At 41.3% G+C, this 13,910-nt stretch overlaps 1 protein-coding gene across 3 annotated transcripts in view; it reads right to left on the bottom strand.

The window, feature by feature from the left end:
- The window catches only part of LOC144031746 (protein YIPF5-like), a 74,819-nt gene that overhangs the window by 57,116 nt on the left and 3,793 nt on the right, over nucleotides 1-13,910 (bottom strand). For 2 of the 3 annotated variants that reach the window (XR_013287602.1, XR_013287601.1), the window contains exon 5: nucleotides 13,434-13,793. Coding sequence is in view for 1 of the 3 variants with exons in the window: in XM_077539149.1 (XP_077395275.1) it covers nucleotides 13,631-13,793 (163 nt within the window). In the remaining 2 variants the exon portion in view is untranslated. Of the gene's footprint in view, nucleotides 1-10,646; nucleotides 13,794-13,910 lie in introns of those variants that run through there. The other variant, XM_077539149.1, reaches the window with a different exon arrangement.

A 13,910-nucleotide genomic window follows, 5' to 3' on the forward strand; every position in this document is an offset into this window, starting at 1 on the left:
TCTCATGTCCAAAGTCCAAGCCGCGGGCCAAATATATCACCTTGCTAACGCTCTCGCAAGCTGTACAGCTCGACTTCTGCTACAACTCGGAAGTACGCCGACGATACGGCCAGAAGGACAGAGAGGAAGAGTATCGGAGACTGGTCAGAGACTTTGCTGCTTGGTGCCACACCAACCACCTACAGCTCAATACCTCTAAAACGACGGAGCCGGTCCTTGACTTTAGGAGGTCCAGACCAGGACCGTGACCGGTCCTGCTAGAGGGAACTGAGGTGGAGGTGGTGGACAGTTACAAATACCTTGGGCTGTGGCTGGACAATAAACTGGACTGGACAGGACAACACACACCAGTCACCTGTACAGGAAGACACAAAGCAGGATGTACTTCCTGAGGACAACATCTGCAGCAAACTTCTGAAGATCGTTTACCAGTCTGTGGTTGCCGGCGTCCTCTTTTACACCGTGGCGTGCTGGGCGGGCAGCATACCAAGAATGAACCCACAAGAGGGCAGAAGCACTCTGTCCCGCTCCCTGACCGCTTGTGACCGTTTCCTGACCATATCCCATCCGTTCCAGCTGCCCAACTGTCACGTGCGTGCGTGACCATCACGAAAGAACGCCACAGTGCCTTTACAGTCACTAAGGAATACTCAAAGTGCTTCACAATGACTGATAAAATGGAAAGCGAGAAGATGAAATCAAATCCTCCTTGATTTCATCAGAGGGCAGGTTGAGGAGATTTGCAATCCTCTGTGGAAATTGGCTGACTACAGTTGGGGACTCGAGTCGAACAGAGAAAATACACAAACAGATCCCCCACCCGCAGTCCCCTGCGGGGCATCATGTCACTTCCTCCAGAGAGCTTCAAGTCACAGAATCTCGGCAAGTTATTCCACCTGCTCCTCTGCCGCCGGTGCGAGGCCTGTCGGAACAAACTGACGGGAGTCAAGCCTCCGTGTTGATTCAGCTTTCTCCCATTCCCCCAGGAATTAAGATCCTGGGGGGAGTGGGGGATTGTAGGAGGTGGATGTGGCCTGGTGCGATCCAGATGACATGTCCGAGTTCATAAAGACTTTATAAATGAAGAACTTGTGTTTTATCAAAAGGATAGGTCATGTTGAAAGAACGACTGCCATGATGGATTAGGAATCAGCGCTTCACTGCTGAAATCAAGGTTTTAACACTCGCACTATCGCAGAATTGCACAACAATTCCATCATTTTGACACCTTGCGCTCTGGCAATCACATCATCGTCTAATATTGTTTTGAGTAGCTATTATTAGTTAGCCCCTCTCTTGCTTTTCTGAGGCAGACGGGTTTCCTGGTGAAGCTTCAACAAAAACACGTGCTTTTAACTCTATGCGGTGTAGCTTCCTGATAATTCTTACGTACTGTACTTCCATATACCACTTAAAGTGCTTTCAAACTATTTGGACTGTCAGTTCACCAAATAAAACTGGCGTGTCCGGTTGGGAGTGTTTAATGAGATGAGATTTACTCACAAGGGACGCAGACACAGACTTTCCTCAGGGACAAATCGTAAACTTCACATGTATGTTCACCATTCATTCATTCAGTCATTCCCTGAACAGGTTCTCCTCACTCATTGATGTTTAATGTAACAAACTTCTCTGGTGTGGCTGTTTGCAGCAGGTTGAGGTTTGTAACAACACAGTATACACCCCCCCCCCCCCCCCCAAAAAAAAAAAAAGCCAGCGAGTTGGAATCCCGAAGTGTCATTGTCCTATCTACAAGGTTTTTCAGTTGCGTTAAGATCTCACTCGAGGCCGCCTACTAGCCAGCAACAACTATAGTCATGGGCCCTACTTGGGGGCTTCCTGGCTCAACCTCACTGCAGTGGTTGAATTCAAACCAACCAAACAATGACAGTCAAGCATAATAAACCTGTTAATTGACAACAACGTCTCATGGCAACACTGGACACAAACAAACATTCAGTAAAATATGGATATTGCTCATTGAGCACAAGATACAAAGTCAGTGAAAATATTTTGAAGCACGATTTAAATATGATTTCAAAAAGTCCAATCTCAATAATATATGCCTTGTGATTTCCTTCGTCCTCCATAAAAGAAAACAAATATTATTTGTGGAGATAAGCTGACTTTGGAAGTGATCAACATTTTTTTTTTTACGTCTTTTGGGAGCCATTTTGAATTAAACACAAGCCCAACCAGTCCCAAACTTAAAAGAGGGCTGCAGCCCAATTTGAGATCCTGTGAGGCTCACCAAAAACCTTCAATCATAAATCTGTTCAACACATTAGCCGACAAGCAATCATCATAAACATGCTCCAAATATACCGTAAGTGCAAAGCAGTGAAGATACATTTCGAGCAGAAACTAACAAGCGCTTTTGGTCCTCGTATTACAATAGCTACGGAGCAAGATAACATACTGTCGGCAACATCAGGACACATCAAAGTGTAAAATCTAAATTCCATTTGAAAGGGCTGAAGAACCTCATCGTCAGCCGTTTCCTGTCCTTGTCAGTGGACTTTTCAAAATAACCGACTCACAAGATCTTGATGTTTTTCTGACCTATTTGTCAGAAATTGTCAACATGATCCAAATGTCGCAGTTTTACCGAACTTACATTGCTCGTCTGTTTAACATTTGATCAACTTTGTTGGTTTCATGTGCATACTTAAAACTCATTCACTGCCAGTCATTATAGAAAATTTTTACATTTCCAATACTCGCGTGATATTACATTCAATAATTATATATAAACCGAATCTACCAAATAACAGAATAGACTCTCTACTTTTTGTCCCGTCCCGTTCTTTTATAATTGACAGCAGAAAAATGTAGGTTTGCCAAAATACAGCCATTTCTCTCATGGACTCTGAAACTGTGTTTATTTCCTATAAAATGGGGCAATGATGTCATCTACCGGTGGTTGGGCATCAGTAAAGTTGTTTCCAAGTTTGATATTTACAGTGGAGCATGCTCAGATTCGCCCCCATTTAGCACCGCTCTAAAAAATACAATTGACAAGTATACTTGTCAAAGGCAGTGAATGAGTTAAATTGTGCCTAAATTACCACAGATGATCTTTGGTCAGGGTTGGCAAGTAATTTGGCTTTGGCTTTCCCTCAGAGACGATTCTGATCATGATCACATTCAAAAGGTTTGGGATGAGGCCTTGAAGTGCTCCATCTCTTTTCTATGGCACTACACCAGTGTCCCCTACTGGCTACTTTGTGTCCCTACATAGAGTAAAGTCAGGTTGGAATTATCCATCCATCCATCCATCCATTTTCTTAACCTCTTACTCCTCACAAGGGTGGCGGAGGTTGGAATTAAGAGGATGTAATTCAGCTTTGACAAATAGTAGAACTTCTTAGCAGGGGTTCCACTAGGGATTTGATGTCACATGGAAAAAAAACCCTTTTCAATACCAAAATTTCAAGATGCAATTTCTTTGTCTTTTCTTTCCCTTACAGGTCTCCTGTAAAAGGAACTTGTTCCATGATCTATTTGTCTTCCAAAAATGATACAAATTGAAATACAGGGGAATGTGTACTTCACAGTATAGTACAGGAGTCAAATTCAAGCAGCCATAAGCAACAGCGCACAACACTGTTCTTCTCTTTCAAAACTAGTCATGCGATAACGATCAAATGCAGCGCTACATTTATTAGGACTCTTATCAAACTTGCATATGAATTACAACGTAACTCATGATTCAACACTGCTACTACTAGTTGGGATGTAGCCATGCAAAAATGAATCATGAATTCCTTTCCACAACAAACAGAATCAAAACATACATCACCATCTCTAAATTAACATTTCTGAACGAAATGTGCTAACGGGGTAATTACCCCAAACGTTCAAAAAAAAAAGAAAAAGAAAAAAGAAAAATCTAAATCTAATCTCTGTTTTTCAAGTGACTGACTGTAGTGTGTGTGAGGTCTCTCCAATCATCACCCTCCACTTGACATCAGATATGTCAATGCAACACCCACAGCTTGGCATCATGGGAGAACTGGCACGGAAGTCGGACATAACATAGCAGCTCTTAATAGGCTGAAAGCGAGACCACCTCTTGGAATCAGATAACAGTCGACTTATCGGACTCAAATGGCTACACGGAAGAGTTTTTTTTTTTTTTTTTTTTCTTCCTAATATTAACGGTTTGAAGAAAAGACAGGCGCCATTTCAAAATATATGAATAAATATACACCGAACGATTGTCAGATAGATCTGGAAAAGCACAAACAAATTACAGTCTGCGGTTGACCCGCACACACTTACCTACTCACAGTGTTGGAAAAGTTCATTTTCTAGTTCAAAGTTCAACTCACAAGTTTTAAAATGAACTACAGTAGTACAATTCATAGTTGATCATTTACATTTTTTTTTTTAACAAAGTTAATTGGTCCAAAAATAAACTTCATATTCTTATTTATTTATTTATTTATTTATAAGCATGCCTATTTCATACATAGTTGACCTTTGCATGGAGACACTGCAACTTCACAAAAAGAAAAAAGTTCAGCTTCAAACATACATCTCAAGAGTACCATTTAAATATGTCACACATAAAGCTTTGGTCAGTCAAATGCATAATTACATCAATCACGTAAGAGAGAAATTGAAGGAAAAATTCTGTTCAATTTAATTTTTGAATAACGATGCATTGCATGATAATAGAAGAAAATTGGATTCTACATCCCAAACATCATTCCCAGGAATTTGTCTCGGGTAGGATGAGCTACACGAGTTTTGCAGTCATGACAAACAAAGACCTGACAAATAAGTAGAGAGTGTTTACACCATTAGTGATGTAGTACCAAACAAGTATGTAAATGATGCGGAGAATCATGAGTACAATTTAAAAATACAAATAAACATTGAAAACGCAGAAACACCCAAATGTGAAACATAAATAATTATCCCATTGACTCGAATGCTGGTTATATCTGTTAACTGGTCTTATTTCGTGAGCCTACAATTCCATCTGTCTGCAAATAAATGTGGCTTTTTTTTTCTTTTTTTTTTCCTATATAATCCAAATCTGTGAAAGTGAACATCTTCTGGTTGAACTCAGCAACCCGAGCGGCAATGTTGTCTGGGCTTCTGCGGCAATCGCATTGGTCACACTGAGAAGCTCTTTTTGGTTGCCGACCTTGTTAGCCATTTTCTGAAGCTCATTTTTGATAGCAGAGCATAAATGTCTTTCTTTATCTTCATCGAGCTAGCTGTATAAACATAATGTGAGCTGCTGAACTTGGACTGTGAAGAGCAACAAAATGAAATGATGAAATTAAACGTGGCTCGATGGTATTATGCTTTTTTTTTTTGTCTCAAAAAACTAGCGTGAAGTTTAGCTTGAAACAATCGCATCGTTTTCAATATGTTGTTGCATGTGTCCTTTTCCCACAATTTGCATTTGAATATGTTGTCATGTGTTATTGCCATTCCTACTTTGAGAGACATAACCAGTAAGGTTTTTATTGGCCCTCAGCACTAAATGAGCATCATATATCTGCTGTAGTTGTTAATCAGTAGCAATAACTCATTGATATTTTGGCTGCTTGCTAAAATTCCACATGCATACAGTTTCAACATGCTTCCATTTCCCCACGACCTTTTGGCGTTTTCATCTGTTCAACCGTGACGGACAGTGCAACAAATGATGAGGGGAGTGAAACGTGTATTGCAACACGCACCGGCCTAAAATTCCTTCTTTTCTGAGCCAGAAAGTCACTTTTGCAGAGTAAGATCAGGAAACCACAGACTGCAGTCTGACCTCAAACGAGTTGAGTCCAAGTAACATACTGTTGTACTTTTGCTGTATATCTCACATCAGTGTTTACAAAACTTCAAACCTCAGCAATGTCTTCCAGCCATGTTTTGCATTTACTGTACAGTTGTTGAAAATGGGCCATAAAAGCATTCCCTCGACAGGAATTCATCACTCCCAATGAACTGTACTTTGAGTTGATATTGCTTGATATTTAATGAGGGATGTCAACAAATTCCTCTGGGCTCTAATTTTTCAAGAATTTACTTCTAAAGCTACTGAAGTCTAAAGACATAAACATGACTTGTCTAAAAATATTGAGGCCCCCAGTGGGAGCTTTCCTCAGGTCATCTGTCTGAACAAGTACCCCGAATTCTGGGGAAGAACTCCATGCGCCACTCTGGACTCAATATTTCAAATGCTTCTTTCATTTTTCAAACAAATCCAACTTACATTTGGTGTAGTGCTTTACTTGACGGTTGAATATGTCGCGGTGACGCGTGAGAATGAGTGATCCATGTCAAGGCAAGATTTCCTACAGATGTGTGTACACACAGTTGAATAGGTCTGATAGTTTTTGTGGCACGCCATTTTGTCTTTTGTGCGTATGTTACGCTCTGAGTAAGAATCCGGCACGGTGAGATTCGTAAGGCTGAAGTGGGCTTGGACCGTCCTCTTTTTCTTGGACGGCAATGCTGAGCTGCATTTGGATCCACAGAGGGGGGGGACACTTTTTTCCTGGCCTATTGTTTCAGACACGACATGATACGGCGACACTTGACATCGGCGTTGACTGCACCTACTGATTATGGCCGAGGACCGACAGACACATCACAACAAGGCGAGATCAATCAAATGCATATGTGCATATCAATGTATGGTTTTATGGAACAATATCAGGCTCGAAAAGGAACATCGATTGCATATTGATTGTTTGATTTTTAAAACCCAGCCCTACTTTTGATGCATCAAATTTCCAACAAAACAACAACAGATCATTTGAAATAAAAACGTATTCCAATATAGCAAATTTCCTTAAAATGACGTGAAATTAATGACAATTTTCTATTATAGAGCTGTCATAGCGCTGCACTGTTCCTTTGGCTTGGACCTTGAATTGGGAGGAAATTTTAATAACGGGACCTCAGTGACTTTGAATTGAATCACCAGTAGCAGACTTTCCCTTGGCAACAGAAATTAGTATCCATGCTATCGTGTTGTCTACCATTGAAGTTTTGTAATGAATCACAAAGGATTAGTTATCTCAGTGTGATTCATAACGATACAGTTGGATAGAAAGAGAGTAAAAATAGCACATCGGACAGTTGAGTTTTTTTGTTTTTTTGAGGCGAGCGATCAGTTTTGTCCATTTAGAACACAAATGGTATGTGTTACGGGCACCGGAATGCAGTACCCGATGGCAGTTAAAGGTTTACCTGTAAAACAGGTTAAAGTTGTGAGCAATGCAAGACCACGACGCTGCTGTCTTTCGCCAGTTCTCATCGGCTCTGAGAAGATCTATTTACATATTCACACCAACGACAATAACCCAAAAATACACAGACTTATCACTATTTGCTTCATCCCATTTCTTAATTTACTCAGCATATACAATACTGTATTTCTATTTGCCTATCTAGACATTCACATTCTCTTTGTTCATAGAAAACAATAACACAAACATTTCTGTTACCATGGTCTTCAATACAAATCAACATCCACACACATTATACTGTATACCTCTTTCAATTTCAATTTTCTAAATAAAGCTTTGGTTCACACTTCTATATGCATAAAAGTGCATTCATACTTAAGATGCTAGCGACATCTATGGGACTAACACATAGCAAAAAGTACACATGTATGTAATAAAGATTTAACAATACAGTATACAATAGTTACAAAAGTTAAGTTCTTATTGCTTTTTAAACAGTCACAAGAAATATACGTTTACATAAATTGAGCCAGTCATTCGCCAAATCAAAACCCCATTCAAACGAAAATGAAATAACGCCCAATTAGGTTACATTCAATGCACGGGTAAAGACGCCGCCATTTCACTACTCGACACTCGGCAAACGACGACGATACACAGTAACTGTACACGACGCATAAGACACGTTTCAATTCGAAACTGAAAAACAACATACACAAACATATCCGAACATTCATAAACAATTTTAAATGCTGTACCCACCTGTAAAACAGGTTAAAGTTGTGAACAATGCAAGACCACGACGCTGCTGTCTTTCGCCAGTTCTCATCGGCTCTGAGAAGATGGCCGCGCGCATGCGCCCCATACAACAGTGTCAGGCACGCAACTGACCCGTGGTCTTACACTGCCACCTATTGACCAAGATAGGTCATGTCTGTTCTTCACATTAAATCGAAGGACACAAAATGCACATTACAAAGGAAATCCAGATACTAAAAAGTTTGGAAAAATAAACATTGTGATCACACTCCGTGGGCATCACATATGCAAACGTGTAAAAGTCTCAATGTAGCTGAGCTGAAGTTGAATCACCAAAAGGGGTTTAGGTCAAACTTGTGACTTGCATGCAGAACTCAAAGTTAGCTGAAAGTTTTCAAGTCCGCCATGGACACAGTCCTATTCCTTTTTCTTCCCCTCCGTACATACGGAGCAGCGGCCTCCATTTATCACAGCCAGCCTTGGCCCGGGCCGAGTGACACACTGGGACTGGGGTTGTCATCGAGACCATACGTTATGTCAGTTCAAGCTGATTGTTTTATTAGCGAGATGATAGATAGTTCTTTATTTTGTCTTTCTCTCTCTCTCTCTCTCTCTCTCTCTCTCTCTCTCTCTCTCTCTCTCTCTCTCTCTCTCTCTCTCTCTCTCTCTCTCTCTCTCTCTCTCTCTCTCTCTCTCTCTCTCTCTCTCTCTCCATGAGAGAAAGCACAAGTTTGAACGTGGGAATTCGCAGACTCTCCTTCTTGCCTGGTTTGGAGGATTTAGATTTCCAATGTGTTGAAATACAGAAAGATTATAGCAAAGTGTATCCAGTTTCTGAGAATTATTTTGACTCAAACATATGATATGTCTTTATGAGAAATAAAGACGTACGGATGTGAGTCTTATGGGACTTTTGAGGTGAAGGGTGGCCATTTATTTTAAGAGCTCAAGAATACACAAAACTACATCTCATGTTGTCGCCACTAATTCCATGGATCGTAACTGCTTTTGCTACTTTCACCGCTTCTACATACATCGATGAGAGGGGAATTCAAATTAAATATTAACAAAAGTGTATACTAGTATTGTGTTGAACCATCATAACATTTTCATTTTCTTTATGTGACCAAAAGCATTTGAGATATAACATCCAATGATAAGTTATCAATAAAGTACCAGTACTTGATTTTTAGTTGATTTATTTTGATATAAACCGGAATAATATCGTTTAAAAGTATGTCACCCAGAAGTGACGTCATCTAGCAGCAGCCAATAGAAAAGCAACTTCAGATGACGTGACTCCCATGCTGTTTTTTTTTATATTGTGCACAAGTAATACACATTTAAAATAAAAAATAATACTGAAACTAACAAACTAAACTAAAATTGAGCATTTAAAAAAAAAAAAAAAGAACTAAACAAATAAAAACTAACAGAACCACCCTGAAAACTTATAAAAACTAATTAAAATGAAAAATTCCCAAACTATAATAACCCGACTGCCATATTACAAATAAATTGGTTTATATATTGTAGCATTTTTCTAAATATGCAAAAGCACAAATAAATGATTTGAACCATTTTTAGGACAAAACACAATTTCTCTTCATAAGATTATGTGGCCCTTGCGTCCTTCACATGTTCTGTATGTGGCCCTTAAATGAAAAAGTTTGGACAGCCCTGATATAAAGAGTTGTGACTTTGTGACTGCGCCTATCAGCTTGTATCTTCATGCGCACCTTGCACGAGATTTACAGGAGAGGTTGCAGTTACACTTCAAGACAGAAGTGGCAGTCACAAGTAAAAAAAAATATTTTTTTTTAAATGATGAACTCAATGCATCTTTGACGGGTAAGGAGAAATAGTTGCATCAGTGGCCTCTCAGAACTGAGATAACTCGGAATGAAGCAATCACAATCAAACTTGTGTTCAATGGGGTTCAGTACACGTGCCACCATTTGAAGTAACTCATTTAACCACAAAGAAATTGAAGATGTTCTCGAGATGTTGTTGACATTGTCTTGACATCGATATAAGCTTTTGCACTCTCAGATGTTGAAGAAGTGCTTCCACCTTCGGCCAGTTCCATCTGAAGACGACAGCCCCGAGGAGTGACGCTGCCGCCACCGTGTTCACCGTGTTTGGGCCAAACAATTACGGCCAAAACGTCTCATTTGACCAGACAAAAATCTTGTCCCGCATATTTTTGGAGATTTTGTCTCATCTGTTATACATGTGTGAATATAAATTAATCGACTTTAATGAACACGTGGGAAAAAAAATCTTTCTTTGTTCTGTGTGTGACATTGTATAGAATATGTAAAATATACGGTATGATATGTATACATTTAGAACATACAACAACAAATCATTTCCACACATCATGTTGTGTTGGTCGAGTGGTTAGCACGTCCGCCTCCCAGTTCTGAGGACTCGGGTTCGAGTCCAGGCTCCGTCCTTCCTGGGTGGAGTTTGCATGTTCTCCCCGTGCCCGTGTGGGTCTTCTCCGGGTACTCCGGTCTCCTCCCACATTCCAAAGACATGCGGGCAGGCTAATTGGGTGCTTCGAATTGTACCGAGGTGAGCTTGTGCGTGTGAATAGTTGTTTGTCTCTGTGTGCCCTGCGATTGGCTGGCGACCAGTCTAAGGTGTCCCCCGCCTACTGCCCAGAGCCAGCTGAGATAGGCGCCAGCACCCCCGCGACCCTTGTGAGGAATAAGCGGTCTAGAAAATGGATGGATAGATGGATGTTGTGTTGGAAGGAATTCTGCGCACATTCTAATAAGAGCAGAGATGCCGTTTGCCTGCGCTGTGAAAGAGGCGAGCGACAACAAGCTTGTGAGAAGAGAAGAGAAGCGAGAGCCCATAAATCATCTGGAAGAGTTTAGTGTAAAGTAGCAAGAGAGTTGAGCGGGGCCCCGCCCAGCCCAGGGGCCGTCCGCTTACTGCTTGGCCAGAGGGATTTGTTGACTTGAACCAATTCAAACGGTCAGCAGAAGGAGGACTGGACCGGTTCTTCACAGTCCCTCAGAACGACTGGCGAGCGCTCGCCAGTGCCTCTCCCGCAATTCTTTACCTTCTGCTGTCTGTTGTCTTTCTTGATTTACAGTTCAAAAAGTGAACAAGCATATTTGCTTCGAATCACCCGGTGGTTCAGATGGTGCCAGGTCAAGGTAAGGGAAGGTCAGTCTCTGCCAATCACATCCAAGTGCTCAAGCCTCAATGGAAGTTCTTTATAAGGAGCCTGAGCTCAGTCAGGGACGAGGACATTTCGTTGAATTGAAAAAATCGGAGGACAATTTATTGGTGGGTCGGCGTCTGTGGAACTGCATACAGTATTTACAACATACAACAAATGTCATTTCAAAAAAAACAAAACAAAAAAAAAAGTCCTGGCAACAACACTTTTTGTTGTTGTTGTTGGTGTCGTCACCACAGAAGTCAGCCAATGATAGATGAAAAATGTGCCAACTCCAAAACCTTTTTGTGGTGTGGGAAAAAGTTATGCACACCATCTCATCCTGGCCGTACAGTCAGCTATGGCTAAAGTGTCTCAAGGGGTCATTAAACCTGCTCTTGTTTTTACATTTTTATTATTCGTGGCCATTCAGTTATTTTTACTCTTCTTTTAAGAGCACAGCGCAGTCTCAACTTTCCGCTCGCCGATTATTCTATTCAAGTCTATCACACATTTAAGTTTCGAAGACAGAAAAGCGCACCGCTGTGCCGTTTGGAGATAATGAGCCCATAGATGAAACACAATAGAAATGAATTGAGAAATTGGGATGGGCGAGTACCGCTACGAGCCTTTTTTCAAGTACTGGAGAACTCGTGACGCCGACGAGTACAAGCGACCTCAGGCGGAGGGCGGCGTTGAGTGAGTCCTCCTTGCCTGTAGCTGGCGCTACCCTGCAGCAGTTTAACACCACGGCAAATCATGAGGATCACTTCCTGTTTTTTTTGTTTTTTTAACCAAAACTTCACCGGTTTGGAAATACTTCCAAATTGACGAGGACGAAGCACACATTGCAGAATGTGAACTCGCAAGAGGCGGAATGAAGATGCATCGTTCAATACTAGCAACTTGCTAAAACACCTCAAGGCGAAACATTTATTACAAGTGAATCCTAAACTAAAAGAGCATTTTTGTTTGAGTTTTATTTTGAGGGCTAACATTATTGAAGAGTGACGGTGCTGTTTTTTGTCAAAAGTAAATGATGTATTTTTGTTTAAAAATATCTTTTAGTGATTTTCTTTTTAATTTATCAAAATGTATTACTGGTATCGGCACTTGGTATCTGAGGGTCTGAGTATCGGTGGTATCGAACATCCCTACCATTGAGTGTATCTAAACACTCACTCCAGCCCACCTTTAATGTAACGAGACTGAGAAAATGAAAGCAGGGGCAGCAAAGATTTTTATTTTATTTTTTTCGTGTCAAAAGACTTTGGCAGATGAATAAAAAATGTTACCACCACGACTTTGTGCATAGCAGAACTATTGAGCAGAGAACTCACAGCCTTGTTTTTCTTCTTGAGGAAATTGGACCCACCTGGCTGATTGCGCTGCATGTGACGGTCAGAAGTTACTCGTTAATATCACGAAGAATATTGCAGACGTTTGCGCTGCTTTTGCTCTCAGAGAAAACTGTCTGCAGAACGTCACTGAATCTGCATCTGGCAGTCTGCCCTGACCTTCATACGTTCCTGATATGTATGAAAAATGACTTTCTTCTCTTCCTGTGAATGTTTCGCAGAATGTTTAACATCCTCCTCTTCTGTCTCTCGCACGCTCACAAAGCTCACTCCGTGTCTACAAAACGTGTCGGGGAATTCCAAATGATGAAATGTATTGCGAAAGGAGCTGAGAGCAGGAGAGACGGTCAAGGTCTTGTTTGAAACTTTGTGCTCTGGCTCCCTCTGTTGTTGTAAGTGGGCTCACGTTACAAAACAAGGAAGAAGAAGAAGAAGAAGAAGAAATTCCAGCTGGATGTAGTGCGGTGCTCATGACTGAATACATATTTGTAGCTGTTCCATTCCATTACTGTTTTTGAAAAGCGAGTGAGGCTGAGTAACGGACACACGAGAGCGGCGCTTGTGCGGATTTCACGAGCAGCTTATGTCAAATGAAACAAATGTTGAAAAATCCAAGTCACAATTGCCACCATTCCGATGAGTGTGGCTGTTACAAGCTGCGTTTTCCGACAAACTCGAAACCGCCGGCACGAGTCGCAAGCCGCTCGGCGGGGGCAGTTTATTGAATCAAAGCGTGCAGTATGATGTTTCACCTTCAAGAGGCGCTAGTCTTTAGTACAGTCTTTGAAAACGGCCAATATTTGTCAAGATACATGACTAAATAAAAGGAGTTATTTGGATGTATATGACTTGTGTGTGTTGCATTAACAGGTAGCCAAGAATTAGCTTTCCGCTTCAAAAGGTTGCTCACCCCTGGCGAAGTCCGACTTCAGGCAGGCAGGCAGGCAGTGTGGTTTCAGTTCCCACTCATCTGAGTGTGAATTATGATCTGACTGTCTCGACAGGTCGCCCAAGTCGCAGCGACTGCAGAATGGACGCGGAGCGGCATCCAAGGAATCGAAAGCATTTGAGTCCGCGTCAATTGACACCAGCTGCAGATCGGATGCGGAGCTGCCAAAGGTTTCTTAAAAAATAGTGAGCAGAGCGAAGAGCCCATAAAACAGCGCACATGGATAAGCCACCAGCAGTTGCTGGCCCTCCATAGCCAGAGTACAGATGAAGATCTTGGAGGCTGAAAAACTGCACCAGCAAATTACTAATAAAGCCAGAATGGTGCCAATGATCCCTCTGGACAAACACAAACAGGGCACAATATATCACAACAATGATCTTTGTAATGGGTCAGAATTGTGAGCAATCATCTGATAGAAGTGTATTCATTTCTATTTTGCAGAACAAATGGGC

Source organism: Festucalex cinctus, chromosome 12 (assembly GCF_051991245.1).
Source record: "Festucalex cinctus isolate MCC-2025b chromosome 12, RoL_Fcin_1.0, whole genome shotgun sequence".
Classification (NCBI taxonomy): domain Eukaryota; kingdom Metazoa; phylum Chordata; class Actinopteri; order Syngnathiformes; family Syngnathidae; genus Festucalex; species Festucalex cinctus.